General features: G+C 43.2%; 1 protein-coding gene across 2 annotated transcripts in view; it reads right to left on the reverse strand.

Annotated features, from left to right (window-relative positions):
- SAMD4A (sterile alpha motif domain containing 4A) overlaps window positions 1-15496 on the reverse strand; it is a 207290-nt gene that overhangs the window by 44447 nt on the left and 147347 nt on the right. Inside the window, exon 3 of one of the 2 annotated variants that reach the window (XM_012663816.1) lies at window positions 4784-5047. The exons of the other annotated variant lie outside the window; for it this stretch is intronic. Within the exon in view, the coding sequence (XP_012519270.1) occupies window positions 4784-5047 (264 nt within the window). The remainder of the gene's footprint in view (window positions 1-4783; window positions 5048-15496) is intronic. 2 annotated transcript variants of the gene reach the window in all.

Below are 15496 nucleotides of genomic sequence, written 5' to 3' on the forward strand. Positions count from 1 at the left end.
TGAGGTGCTTGCACACTTTCACTGGAATGTTCTACAGCTTCCCACACTCACCAGGCCCCACACTGTCCCTCCAATCTACTTCTTCTCCTATATACCCTTTGCTACAGATGACACCTCGGGTTATCCAGATGTCCCAGGCAGAGCCCTGGGCATCGTCCTAAATTCCTCTGCTCCTTCAGTACCTACATTCAGTTAGTTACCAAGTCTTTCAGTTCTAGCCCTTGAAGATCCCATGAACACTCCTCTGTCTCCAGTCTCCATTCTCATTGCCTCTTGCCTCAGTGCCACTTCTTTTTCTTCTTCATGTACCGAAATATCCTCTACCCCTCCCCTGGCCTCCACATCCAGAATCCCCTGTCCCCTCCTCACTTTGCTATATCCCGCACACTGCTCTGAGGGTCCTATTTCTAATATGCAAAGCTAAGTGGGCCATTCTGCTGTGGAAATTCCTTCAACAGCTTCAGGATAAAAGACAAAATCCCTTGCAAGGTCTAGGATCTGGCTTTTCCCTCTCCAGACCCCTTCCCCCTGGTGCCTTAACACAAAGTCATGGGATCTACTTGGTCAGGCCCTCTCATCACCGTGACTTCATGCATGCTGTTCGCTCTGCACACAATGCCTTTCCTCACCTCATATTGGCTGACCTGTAGTCATGCTGAGTCTCAGCTCCAGGTTTCTCCTTTTCCAGCAACTTTCCTTGACTTCCCTCTACTGTGAATTAGGGCCCTTCCTGGTGCCTGCCCCAACCCAGGGCAAGTCTTTAAGACAACGTATTTTCACAGCAGTGCACCTGCATCAGCTACTTGGTTTGTTGCTCATGTGATAGTAAGTCCCGCCTTTGTCATCCCAGAAGCTAGTTAGTCCAAAGCCTCTCTCAGCAGGTGCTCAAAAAAGTCAACTGATTTGAATGAGGACAAAAGTGACCTGTGAATCAATCAATCTTCTTCTCTTTGCTCCCATATAACACAGCCACATCATTTATCAACGGCCCTGGCATTTTGTTAAGTCTTTAGGCGTTGGAGTTTATACATCATCTTTGAGGACATGATGCTAACACAAGTAGCAAATGTATTTCTTCCACCAACTGACTTCTTGTCTATATTTTCTTTTCTTCCTAGGAAATTACGGGAATGTGTTTTTTTCCTCACTCTCTCTTGGCTACCTGAAGGCTTTGTATGAGAGAAGAGGTAAGAGCACATTCTACTCATGAGTTGCCCAGGGAAAGAAGGAGATTATAACTGAGCACCAACTCAGATGAAATTGAGAGTCTTCCCTCTGGGCTGAGTCACAGGGAAGTTTTTGAAAAGAACAAGGACAACTGAATACAGAAATCACAACCAGCATATTTAGTCCAAACGTGTATGACCAGTAGCCTCCACAGGGAATGGTAAAGGGAAGAAACTTCATATCCTGGTTCAGCTTCCTACATCTCCTGGGTTAGTTTCAAGTTGAGTAGCCAGTTCCATTTTTTCTGTAGCATGAGATATTAGCCTGAGACCCCTATGCCAAGGCACATTCAATCTGGGCTTCAGAGAGCTGATCTAAGCCATTAGGATGGATATTTATTACAAAGGAAAGAGTGAAGCCAGCTGGGCAGATGATGTGAGTCCTTTGAGAGCAGGAGTTGGTCTACTTGGGAGAGAACTTAATGACAATCCTGGCAAATAGTGCTGACACCAAGACAAAAAGAGGGCTAGATCGATGCATGTGAAAAACAAAAAGAGCAAGAATGCTGGGCCCTAAGGTTTATTCCACACTCTTGACCCAAGAGGTTCATTCCCAAGGGCTGATCTGTAGCCAGACCTAGCTAGTATAGCTAGAGCAAAAGGAAAGAATGGATGAACAATGCAGTGTTTCTACAAGGTATGCACAGCTGTTGGCCAGAAAGATGAATTCACACTGAATCAAGTTCAAATATAGTGACTTTTTATTCTTTTCCCAAGGGGCAAGGTGAGGGCAACACATATTCCCTGTAGATGCAGGAACTCTTCCATGTTCTACTACAGGTTCCTTGTTGTTCTTGTAAACTGGGTAGGTGTTTAAAAGTTAGTAAAACAGCAGTTAGATGATGGCACCCCAAGGGGGACCAGCAATTAGTTTAAAATAGCTGATACTCTTGCCAAAGGCCTGAGTCAACAGAACATGGATTCAAGAGGAAGAGCTGGCTCTTTCTAAAAGCACCTCACTTGATTTTATATATCTTTTCTTAAAAAGTGTGAATTAATTTGAAAATTTAAACTAGCATCTGCTCTTAGATGTGCAGATCCAATGATGAACCCTTGGGTTCTGCCAGGGTTGCTTCTTGGGTGCGCTCCTAGGAGGCCATCCTGGGTAGTCTTTGACAGCAGGACAGTCCTTAGCCGTGGCATCTTGCAGCAGGGCTAGGGAAAGGCTATTTGTGTTTAACAAATACTGGCCCGTGACACTTTGGAATGCTAGGGTTTTGGGGTGTGGACAATTTTTCTGTCTGTCCTGTCAGCTGAACTGCAAGTATACTTTTCCCCAAATAGAAACATTCATCATCTATAATGTTCCTTCCTTTAAATATTTTTTGCCATTCAATTTGTTAATGACTTTATACTTTGAATCTTGATCCAATTCTTGGGAGAAGAACAAATCAATAGGTCAACAGAAGATGTAAATACATAGAAGAGGGTCCTTTTTTTGTTGCATCCAGCCACCAAATAACCTGCTTTATGACCACATCCCTTGGGACTGGAAAGAAAATCTTGGATATGAGATCTTGTCTGTGTCATTTTCTGATTGAACAAGCTCTGAGAAGACAATTCTCACCAATTCTAAAGAAAGGAAATGAATAAGCTTGGATATGGGGTATCCCTTAACCTTAGTAATATTTTGGTTTTAACCTAAAACAAGGATAAGACATTTATTCCATTTTTCTCTCATTCATTTCTCTTTAAAAACCTGTTATGTTTATTTCTCACCTCAAAATGGCAGCACACAATGAACACACCTTTACCTACTTAGGGAAAATGTCCGAAGTGTGTATAAAGACCACAAAGAAAAAAGGAAAGAAAGAAAAGAAAGTAAAAGAAAAAATGAAAGAAAACAAACATCCTAAAACCAGACAGTGGAATCGGAATTCTCTGGAGAGATGTGTGTGCTGGGGAATGGCTTTTCTCCAGGATCCTCTGTGCCTTTCAGCACAAAGGCCAATGGCTCCTGCCCACAGTTACCAAATAGAACTGCAATGTATGCTTTCTTGGAAGCATGCTATCCAGACATTGAACTTCACCTGGAAAGAAGCTAGTCAAAAGCAACAGCTTCACAGCTTCCCTTGGTCCCTCAGGTATTTCGATGTCCAGAGACAGACGCCACGCCAGGCTTGCCTAGAGCAGGGTTGAGCCTCACCTGACACCATCACCTGGGTTCAGCTGCCTGAACATATAACCATGTAGCATACACTCAGAAATGGGTTTGCTATGTCTCCAAAACTGTGATACAGTCTGTCCCCTAAAACTGTGAAAGAGAAAGAGGACGTATATCCCCTTCATGCCAAAATGGCCCATTGTTTCTGCTGCCTGTTAAATACCTTTAAAGATCCATTTGTATCACCGGAGGAAAATATCAAGACACAGCCCACTCACTCTGGGCACCATGGCAGGATTGGGGGGTGGAGGGGATGGAGTAGGGACAGGCCAAGCAACTGAGAGGAAGATTCATGGAATGTACCAGGGAAGTGGCTTCATGTCAGCCTCATTCCCAGAGTTGACAAGCTCCATTCCAAGTGGCACCTGGGCAGTCATGGGCAGGCTTTCTGTGCCAGGCCTCTGTGAAGGGAGGGGACTTGGTACAGAGCCTCCTATGTCAACACTGATCATTTACAAGGGAAACATCAGGAACAGCAGGACCTCAGGACTATTAGTGCCAGCAAAGAGGGTATCTCAGAGCCTCCCCTCAGCACAGTAGTCCCTGAAGCATGACTGGTTATTGTTTCACCATCTAAAATTGTTATTAGTGTGTCTCTGATGAGCATCTTTGCCTAAGGGCTTCCCAGCCCTTGAACAACTGCAGTCTAAAAATACAGAATGCACGTATCCTCTCTGTACCTATCGTTTGTAATTTGGAAATCTCTATCTCCTGATGAGTCTCTTTAGAAGAGGGTAGATTCGCAGGGTAACACAGGAACATTTATTTATGCTGCATAAAAGGCCTTCATCACCTGTATGCAAATCTGTTATCAGGATTAAAACACTGTCAGAGATTCTCAGTGGTATTTTCATGTCCCTTAAATAGATGCAGAGAAAAGGGTTTAAAGGTTTCTTTGGATATCAAAGAAAAAAGAAGAGAGAAAGGAAGCACTACTGCAGTTCTGCATTAAGAGAGATTTAAAAAGAAAGGGAAAAAAAAAAAAAAAGCCACACCAGATCCAGTGGTTTGTTTTTCTGAATTACTGACAGGTCCCTGGCCGCAGCAACGAGGTAGAAGGCTGGAGCAGCTCAGTGTCTTCACAAACAGAAGATCCTATCACCCTGAGCGGTGATTCATTTAACTGTCTGCAGAGTCAGTGCACTGGGGAAAAAGAGGGTGTTGACCTCTCTTGCTCTGGTTCCTGTTTCCCAGGTTTTGGCAAGAAGCCCTGGAAGGGGATCTGAGCCCTTTCTGCCTTGGTCGACCCTGGAGTTCTGCAAGGGACAGATCAAAGGCATAAGCCTGGGAGGGGTGGCACCTTCTCTCTTGCTGACTACCTCTCTTTTTACCCTTCGGGACTCCGATACAGGGAAGGGGGCTGTTCCCAGTGGTTTCTTGTTTAGTCACTCACCTTTCATACCACTACCTTCTTCTTGGAATGTGTTACGAGCAGTGGTCTGATCTTCTAAGTGTTCACTGCCACCACTTCCTGAAGAGGCTACACTGCTTTGTGGAGACAGGGGGGCATGATCGGATGGGAGGCACTGAGGTCCTCTAGCTCGTAAGTCCTCATGAGACATCCATCCATGTCCTAGAGGCTGGCTTGGCACATTCATGGGTGGGGTAAGGGACACAGATCGTTTCAAAGGGCTGTGGTGTGCCTGGCCTGAGAGAACTGGAAAAAAAAAAATAAAATGAAATAGGTTATTCCCCCCCCTTTAGCCTGGGACGCAAAAGAACCCACAATACCTTTTAGCCCTGAGAGATACCGCTAGCTGCCTTACAACTCCATCCGTGGTCACAGCGGGTTGAATAAAGGCCTGGTATGGGCTTCCCTTTGGGTGGTTGAAAAGGTTGCTGTCTGTACCTCTTAGTGGGTTGGGTTTCTCCAAGGAGACCAAACCTACAGGGCCCACACATACGGCCTTGACCTTCGTGGGTCTGGATCTGGTTTTAGTTCTAACTCTAGAACTCAGGATTCGTAGCAGTGGGCCCATAAATCAGGCAAGGCTGGAGAGCCCGGCAAAGTGGCCATCTGCCAAAACTGAAAAGAACATGTGCTGGACAATTTGGTTTGTTTTAAACACACATTCTGACATTACCCATGTTGTTAGGGAGGACCTCTTGAAAGGTGGGCAGGCTGGTCCCCATCTGGGATCTTTGAGACTGAAGTAGAAGGAAGGTAGACTAGGAATCAGGGAACTGTCACCTCCAAAGGGTGGTGCAGGTTCAGCGAGGGGCCCCGGAACTAACACGACCTCAGGGTAGGGGACACGGCAGCTGTGAATGAAAGGGCTGATTCTTCTAGGGCTCTAGGGTGTGCTCTTTCCCTTGGCCTCACAGGTTAATGCCAAACTTTATATTATAAACACTTCCAGGTAACAAGGGTTTCATTCAGAAGCCAGTGGGGCACTCTCAGTAAGCTGGGAATGGTTTTTACCAGCATGTTCAGCTCTTCCGCACAGTGGGCCACATCTGCGTAGCCCCCGTTTTTAATTTCTTTTCCAGAAAACTAGGAAAAAGCAACAGAACTCATATAACTAGCCAAATTAAATTGAAGTCATTCAAGGCAGGGATTTAACCAAAATCAACGCCAAGGGAGCCGACATTGCCCTGGGTTGGTTTTTCTGGGTGTGTAAAGTGACAACTTTACAAAATAAGTCTATTCATGATATTCTCTCAGCACCAGCTCCTGACAGGTCTAGTTTATTTTGACTGCTGCTGGACTAACATGGAATCGAGCCACATGCATTTTTAAACATTTTTCAGGGAAGCCATTAAATTCCGTCTCGGGCTCTATCCCCTCAGATGGGGCGTTTGCTTTCACAAGTCTGGGCCAGCACTTCTCTGTGGGCGTTAATCTTGCTGTGTTTTTCAGTGAGCAAACCAGACACCCCAATGGTGAGAGGTCCTGCTTTTTGTTAAACTGCATTTCTGGTGGGGCAGCACCCACATAAAGACCTGAGCAGATTACTATGCCCCCACTTAAAAAGATAAAGGCCAGAGTCAAAAGGCTGGGCGTTTCCAAAAAGTGTGTTTGGGCAGCAGGGTGTGGGTAGGCTGCTGACAGGCAGCCGCTGGTCACCGAGCCCGAGAGCCACGGAGCTCATGCCTCTGTGGTCAGTGTTTCCATCTGGCCTCATGTGGCCAGCAGGGCAGCCTGTGTGTGAAGTGGGGACACTCAGAAGGGCTAGAAACTTCTTTATTTACCAAAAGGGAGGACAAAAGGGTCTGCTGACTTTATCATTTGTAACCTGAGAAATTTCTTATTTGGGTAGATTCTATTAAAGGCAAGGAATTAGCACCTAACTTAAAAATATGCAAAGGGGACACCGTTTTAAAAATGTTGACCCTAAGAGGCTGAAACAGCTTGCATTTCCACTAAATAGACTAGGGAAAAAACTATTTAAAAGGCTCCCTGGAAAATGCATTGCTACCTGGTTGGATCAGAATTAGCAAGAGAAAAAAAAAAAAGCAGAGAAAGAAAAAGAAAATAATAAAAAGGAAGCAGCAGCAAAAATGAAGAGAGAAGCCAATAGGAAGAAAAGCCAGACATCCAGAAAATCCATTTCATGCCTGTCTAAGTATTTATATAAAATTGGGCAGACTTGTTTAGGGCTGCCCTGAGTGCTGGGACATTCCAGCCTAGACATCTTTGCTTTCTGGTACCTCCGCAGCCATTTCAGAATATCTCGTGGATGCTTTGACTGGTGCCTGCCAGGTGTGCCCCAAGTGGAAATGGGGGTTCTTCCACACAACCAGGATTAGGATGAATCTGAAACCATAGGTCTTGCCAGAGAGGGACACACAGCTCACAGCGGGTGGAGTCCTCAGCACTAGGCTGGTTAGAGGCCATAACTAAATAAGTAATTGGCAACCATGGGTGGTTACTGCCAGGACAACCCCCATCCTTGTTAGGATGCTGAGAACAATACAAGACCTATGTTTGCAGTTGAATTCCATTATTGGATGGAACCAATTTGCTTCTTTCCACTAAAATAAAAAAAAAAAAAAAATGGATGCTACCTCCTCCATGGAAGGGCATCCTTGGGGAAGCTGTCAGTTATCCCAGGACTCCACCGGCTACTGAGATTGGAATTAAATGTTTATCTAACTTAACAGGCTTATAGGGATTTGTACATAGAAACCTACACCCATTTCTTCACATTTTTCTGAGCTTAACTGAAGGCCCAGGGGATACGGCATGAACTTGGCATCTGCCTCTATCTAAGAAAAAATCAATTATACGTGAGGTGCCAGGGCCTTTTCCCAATGACTTTCTACTAAAGTCACCCCCTCTCTATCATAATGGGAGACCCTTGATTCCCTTAGCTGCCACCAAACTCAGGACTGTCTCCCTAGGAGCCAACCTGCTGTGGAAACCAAGCGCAGTGATGATGCTAAGCTTCTGATTTGCAGAGAGGGCAGCCATCGGTTTAGTGCCAGGCTAAATGCCACACTAAACCAAGAGGTGCACTGGGTAAACAGCTCATTTCTCCAAAAAGAACTGAGGCCTGTAGGCGGTACAGGCTTGTCTTCCTGTGGGAAGGAGACTGAAGCAGGTGACAGGTGATCTGCCAACAGTGCCACTTTAGGGTAAAGAGAGATCTACAGGTTTAGGCAATGGTGGAATACTTTGTGTGGCATAAAGTGGCAGAGGAAATAATAAATGTCACAGGCAGAAAGAGTCGGCAAGAAAATAGGCCACACAGTTGTGGAATTAATGAGGCGGCCCATGGCAGAGTGTCAATGGTTGCCCCATCACTGCCCTCCTTCCCCTTTTTAACTAGAAGAACTTATCTGAAATGATGGCAAACAGAGGGAGATGTGAACATTCAGGCAAAAGCAAAATTTCCTTTCCTACAAGTAGGGAGGGGAGGGTGGCAAAAACAGACTTCTAAGAAGCTTTCTGCATTGTGTGAGCTGCCCCAGAAAACCTCTAGCCACGGGCTTTTGGATGTTCTTGCTTGTTGGCTTCCGTGCAGTAGACAACGGCTAAAGATGCATTCAGACCTAAGCCGCCCAACAGTAATATTTCAAAGCTGCACAATTAAGCCCATCTTATAAAAATCTCAACCTAGATTAGAAATTGGCAACTTCCAGCAGAATAGAGGTCCCCAATTTATGCTGCATTCGTGACTTTTATAATAGTGTGGGTAGAGAGAGAGCATATTTCAACATGGATTCATTATACTGAAAATCATACTAAAAATTACCAAGGGGAGCAAAATTGTGCCTTTTTTGTTCTTGAAACACTGAAACTAAAACGTTATATTCTATATAGTATAGATTCAATAGTACTTACATTTAAAAAAAAATCTCTATAAGAAATTTTAGGTCTGTATTCATACATACATCATTAGGACACTGTCATTTTTGGAACATTTATAAATTCAAGTGAACCAAAAGTAAAAAATAAATATTCAGTAAGTCTAGTAGAAATACAGAAACAGCAGCTAAACATAATCTTGCTACAACAGTCGGGCAGTGTGCTGGGAGTGTGGAGGGTCTTTAATCTGGTGACAAACTCGGTCGTATCATGAGGACCAGCCAGATTCTCCAACCTCATCTAACCTTATGATTTCTTTTTCAACTCCCAGCATCTTTAATCAGACCCCTTTCAACACCTTTTCAGGGGAAAATAAGATACCTAGATCTGGATTCTGTTCTTTTAAGTATTTTCTCTAAAGCCTGGAATTCAGATTTCTTTCCCATTTTCCTTGACCAACCTTGACTTCATCTTGATTTTTATTTATCAAAATAAGATTCAGGAAAAGACTTATCAGAATATTTAGTACTCTTTAAGGAAAATTAAGTATAATTACCTTTTTTTTGGTCTTCTAATATGAGAAATAACAGGGTTCATGGAGAAAGGAAGGTTTGGGATATGGGCCCAATTATCTCCTTGGTCCACTGTTAGGTTAAATACTATACCTCATTGTCAAGGAGAGAAGTGATCCATGTAAGCAAATTGCCCAGATAACTGAAGCTTGAATCTCACATCAAAAACTTCATCCTAACAAACTTTAATGGAGATTTTTCAAAGATATATTGACTTCCCTGCTGTCCTTAAATTTACACATTGAATGCAATTTATGCTTTAAGAATCATTATTATGAGCATGGATTCCTAACACTTTAGAGCTGGAAGCCTCCTGAAAGACAATTCAGTAATTCCTAACCTGAGAGCTGTGGACCCCTGGGTAGTGGAAAGACCTAAAAGATCTATGTACACCAAGCCTCGGTAGTGGATGAAATGCTGTGTTGCAAATGACTTTTACATATATGTAGAGGGTATTGGAATTAATACAATATAAATTAATTTAAATTAATATAAATTAAGAAGATCTATGCTGAGTACACAGGTCTTTTACCCTTTTTTGATCAGTGGATTTGAAATACAGTTGTTGCTTTAATAGGGACGCCGATTTTTAAATATTAGTTATTAGCTTACATCATTCATATGTACTGTTGGTCCAGTGCATGCTCATTTGACAGAGATGTTTGTTGCTCTATGCTGTCTCTGTGGAGAGAGGCGTCCATGGGCGGTTTAGGCAGACTCGGGAACTCATGTGCTGTATACTTTTCATGGTTGTACTGTCTCCTCAAGTTCAAATCAACTATTACATCTCTTTGTTACCACTATGTGTTTCCACTTATTTCCAGGCTTAGAGTCTAGAATCTAGACTGCTGAAGCTGTCAGAAATTTGACTTCTAAAGGCATTAAATATTCCCACATTCCCAAGATCGTCCTCTTTCACCAAACGAAATATCCTGTGTTCTCAACTCAAGGTTGAGTTCTGTGCCCTCATCACACCCTATGAGTCCAGCCACAGAGAGGTGATTTGCAACTTTAATCTTTTTCTTCCTAAGCTAGTTTCTTCATTTTTAATTCAAGAAGCTGCCTTTCTTACAGAAAAACATATGCTTTGTTAAATTTTCAAATTTCTAGATGCTTACATGATAGAATTCAATCTAATAACTAGCACAACTAAACTTTATAAAAATAAGTCACTCTAATTTAGGAATTTTAAAAGGTAGAATGAGGAGACCAAGTATTTGCACATTATTTTAAAATACTAACCTCGAACTATTTTCCTGAGTTAAAAGGTCCTGGCCAATTATTCCCCATGACTCAGGTGATAGATGCTGTGTGTTCACATACTTAGCACAAGGCCAGGCAGAATTCTGCTTGCAGGTTGCTAACGGTGTACTTTCACAATATTTTGTAGACTTACTCCCAAAGGAAACTCAGAAGTCATCAGTGGAACCTTTCCCGAAAACACCATTTTGAAGGTTTACAAGATATAATTCTTAAGTTTTGCTACAGGAGATGGTTTGATAACTTGTCAAGTTTAAAGAGGAGAGAGCTCGGCCCACTGCCAGCTACAAAAAGGCTATTGTTTCAGAGGAACTGGGAGGTGGGGTGGGGGAGTGTTTCTGTCCATTCCTTTAGGTTTAGTCCTGCCTAGCAGGCATTTTCAGGTTCCATCCCACAAATTTCTTGAGAGCACTGGTTTCAGAGTATCTAAGAACTACTACTAAAGGCTTTCAATTTTCAAATAATGGAGTTCTGCTAACACCACCACTAGTGTGAATAATTCCAGACATTTGCTTTTGAAAAAAAGAAAAGCCAACATTTTAAGCAAGGCTCAGTGGTGAAATGACATTAGACCCTGGATTCCTCTTCTTTAGCTGGTTTTGTGGTGCCACAACCAGTAATCTGAGGCCCTGTGGTGGGAATCTTTGGGGAAGAAAAGATTAATAGTACTGCAAGAATACATTTTGAAAAACACAAGACCAGAGTATTTGATCAGTGACATCATGCAAAAAAATAACACCAGTCACACTTATGGCTACAAACAGATTTGAGTAAGTAGGCTGGAGGCGAGGGGAGTATTAATTACTAAGGTTAAAATGAACATGCTCTGCCATCACTGCTTCGGGAAATAGTTTAAAAGCCAGTCTGGAAGGTTAAAAGCCTCAACTCTGCATGCTTGCTCTCTGCTCCTTGTCCAAAGGGTTGGAAAACCAGTGCTTAGAACATCTGGAGACCAGAAGACGAGTCCCCCAAACAAGCTTCAAACTCCACCTCATTCCAGAGGGAGAAGAGAGAACATGCTACAAAGCAAAGATGTGGTTGGTGGATGGGATATTCCCAACCAGCCCAAGGAGGAAGCCACACACTTTCTGTGAAGATAAAGTGTACACTTGCCTATGCAACAAACCAAACCAAACGGAGACTCTAGAAGATGAGGAAGCTGCAAAGAACTTCATGACAAGGTCGACAAATGCACATGGCTAAATCTCTCTTTCCCCTGTTAAATCTCGTTTTCAAACAGAATTGATGCAGGGAAAAGCACCTGGAGAGGCTTTCCCAGTATCGTGAGTCCTTGTCATTGGTGTCAGCTCTTGTTACTCTGCAGACAGCTCAGCCTTTGGGCAGAGCAAAGATGTGTTTCCAGCTTCACATTATCACTTAAACATTTGAGCTTTTGAGAAATAAATTAGAATGTTTCCGGCAGACTTTTATTACTGCATTAATCTTTGGTACATTTCATTTGTCCTTTTTTGTCAGTTTCTATAATGGCAAAACTGGGTGTCATCCAGTAAAAAATCTATTTTAGATAACTGCTGTTTGACTTTACATTGTCATTATTTATGAAATAAGTTAGACCAGAGGCCAATACGTATATACCTTTTTATAGAAATCGGTACAGTCTCACCCACAATTTTAACTTCAAGTCAAGCAGTCTTAAAACGAAATTGTCCCAATCCTATCATTCCATTCTATCAAAACCAGTCACATCAACCATGGAAGTAATTTGACACCACTGAAGCAGATGTTTAGGACAATTCATGAAACTGTGGGATCAACCAGCGATTTCTAAATCTCCTGCATATTGGGTGAACTTCTTCTTTCCTGTGTTGTTCCTTTTCATACCTACAGTTCTGCCTATATATGTACTTAACCCTTAGGTTTGTCCATGAATTTCTATCCATATAGAGTGAAGAGATGTCCAGAAATGAGTTTAGACAGAAAGGCAGAATATGATTCTTTCCATTTACGATACCAAGTAAAGAAAGTAATGGAGTTAAGCATGTGGCCAGGAGTGGATTTAAGCAGATATTCCCTTTTTAGTTTTCCAGAGTATCTGTAAATATGCTCCAGGCACTGTGTGTAGGGGAGAGAGACAGTCGAGAAACTCAGAAAACTAGATATTTGATGACGAACCCTCCCTCCTGCCCTTTTCTCAAAAGATAACTCTCAAATTGTCAATGCTGTTCCATCAGCCTGCATGCCTATCCGGAAAGTGCTTCTTTGGTTTATGCAATGCCACGTCCATCCCGTGCTTAACAGCTCGCAGGCTGCTGCTGAGTGTGGGAAAGAGCAAGGCAATCCAAGTTTGGAACTGCAAATAGCCAGGATTTCATGATTGAGCAACCAAGACCCTCTCAGAGCATCAGTCCCAAGGCCATGGCCAGAGTTGTTGAACAAATCATCAGGGTATCCTCTTACACCTTGTCACCACCAGCAACACTTGTCAAGAGGAGAAGTGGGTCAATCGCTTGAAAGGAGCTAACAAAGGATATTTTAAACCTTGTCTACTAACTCCTGCCTTGAGCTGAACCACAGGCAAGGTCTTTACTGCCACTGGCGCTTAAAGGCTCCCAGATAACAGGGAACAGTGGCTCTCACTGATTAGGCAAGAATAGGCATCATTAGAGGATGCCTAAATCCTACTGCCAAGAGGGCCTCAACTCTGCAGCCAAATGCATGAGCAGTACCAGGATTTCTCTGAGCATAAAGCCCTAAACTTTGCTTCGATCAAACAACAACCTTTTTTTTTTCTTTCTGGTTTTAGGGAAGGGTTATAAATAATTAGAAATGTATTATGGAGTCTTGACTAATTCTTAACTTAGCTCCTCCATAAAAGCACGAGAGCGGGGAGATTCGCAGCATGGTGACTAGCAGGGCAATTTACTGATTAGGGAATTGATTCTTGTTTTCATTAAAGCATTCAATCTACATGTCAAATGTAACAATACACATAAATGACCATTCAAAAAAAACCACAATTTGAGCTTACACTGCTAATTAGATGATTTTTTTTTGTTGTTGCTAATTAGGAGAAATTGGATGGCTTAGGCTCTCCTGGCTTCTTAATTACCTTTGATTGAATAACCATGTGATTCAAGACAAGCTCTTGAGGCTGCAGGCACCCCAGTTCCCACTTACACTTCACCTTCAGCCTCTTCCTGAATTCTCCCCCTGTGGGTGTTGGAACGCAGTGAGATTGGTACTGTGTTTGTAAAATTGATTTGCTGTGGTCTGTAATTACACATAACGATTTGAATTTTTGACTTGGCACTGCATTTTTCATTTAAACTGTACCGTTCTTCTCTACCCCAGAGAAGCAGCGTTTACGTAATCGCTCTCAACTCATCTACTTGGGTATTATAAATCAGTCCTGCAATAAAAGACTTCCAGAGACACGGCAAGCTCGAGGTTCCTGGCATAATTCAGCGCTCTGGACTGTTCCAGTTTAAGGACAGGAATTGAACAGCATTCATTTCTTATTGGATGTGAAACGGAGGGGGCTGTCTGGAGCTACGGAGCCTGGCAGCAAAGAGAGCAGGCGGGAGGGCAGGCGGAGCCCGGAGCCAGCTCAGGTCCAGCGGTTGGGTCCCCTTTGCTCCGCGTCTACTACAGGTCCCCTCCCCCCCCCAAACTGTGTGTGTGTTCATCTGCACGTCTTATATTCTATCAATCATCGTTATTCACGGTTTCCATACTTGTGAATTTACCTACTTGCTAAAATTTATTTGTAACCCTCGAATCAACTCATGGCCTTTTCGTGGTCATTCTCAGACACACAATGGCAGAGAATTGGAGTCGCCCCACGCACTTGATCCTAGCTGGGTTCAAACAAAGCAATGCTCTGCCTTCTTGTTGGAGCTCTCCTACTGTAAACAAGTGTTCTTTCTGTGGTCTATTTAGTGCCATATTTTTCACATTTTTGTGCTTTTTGTTGATGATTTCACTGTTTAAAATGGCCCCTAAGCAGAGTGCTGAAGTGCTGCCTAGTGTTCCAAAGAGCAAAAAGGCTGTCATGTGCTGGATGAGCTTCGTTCGGGCATGAATTATAGTGTTCTTGGTTGTGGGTTCAATGTTAATGAATCAATAATAGATATTAAATGAAGTGTCTTTAAGCAGAAACACACATATAACAATGTTATGTACCGAGTGGTTGACAAAAATGTTGTGGCGAGAGGTTTGTATTAATAGGTACTTAACCCTGTATTTCCCCCAAGAGTGATCATTCAGTGTTCAATAATTCAGTGTACCTAGAATGAGAAGGGACTATAGGAATATATTGATACAAACTCTTTCCTCCACTTCCCATTGTGCGACCCACTGCATTTCTCTCTTAGGCCAGTGGTTCTCAACCTTGGCTGCACATTTAACCTCCTTTGAGCCTTTAGAAAACATCTCAATGCTCAGGCCCCACCCCAGACAAGTCATTGAGAATCCCTGCAGCAGAGCGAGAGTGTCCGCACTTTGAGACACACCTGGGTGGTTTCAATGGCTAGCCAGGGCTGGGGACCACCGTGGGGAGCTGTCTTTCTGCCTCAGTCTTTCCCTCAATCTTTGTCCCACATCCTGGACATTTCAAACCTCCCCAGATGGGCTGCTGCTTCTGCTTGGCCTTAGTAAGATACCTTTAAAAAATGGGCATCTTGTTTATGTTGCAAGTGGCTTTTGAAAGACAAAATTCAAATCTTCACGTCTCCCACCAACTAGTATCTCGTTTGCTTTGGGTTCACATGTAAAATTTTGCTTAGGTTCTCAGCCCGGGATTTTATCCCTTGTGCCCTGCTCTCCAGATAAAATAAATGATATTTTGGTAGCACAGTTCCAACCCATATAGTACCTGGACAGAAATTTCTAGAGACTCCCTAGATAAATGTTTTGACTCCTAGGCAACAGGGTCTGCCTCTTGTTGTGGCCATTTCCACTTTTGCTGAGCAGGAAGAGAGAGGGGCAGGGGTCAGCCTCAGGCCCCCTCTGAATGAGAATCAGCTGTAGAAAGCTCCAGGCACACTTCTCTCACACTGGAAAT

Source organism: Propithecus coquereli, unplaced genomic scaffold, assembly GCF_000956105.1.
Source record: "Propithecus coquereli isolate 6110/MARCELLA unplaced genomic scaffold, Pcoq_1.0 Scaffold83, whole genome shotgun sequence".
Taxonomy (NCBI): domain Eukaryota; kingdom Metazoa; phylum Chordata; class Mammalia; order Primates; family Indriidae; genus Propithecus; species Propithecus coquereli.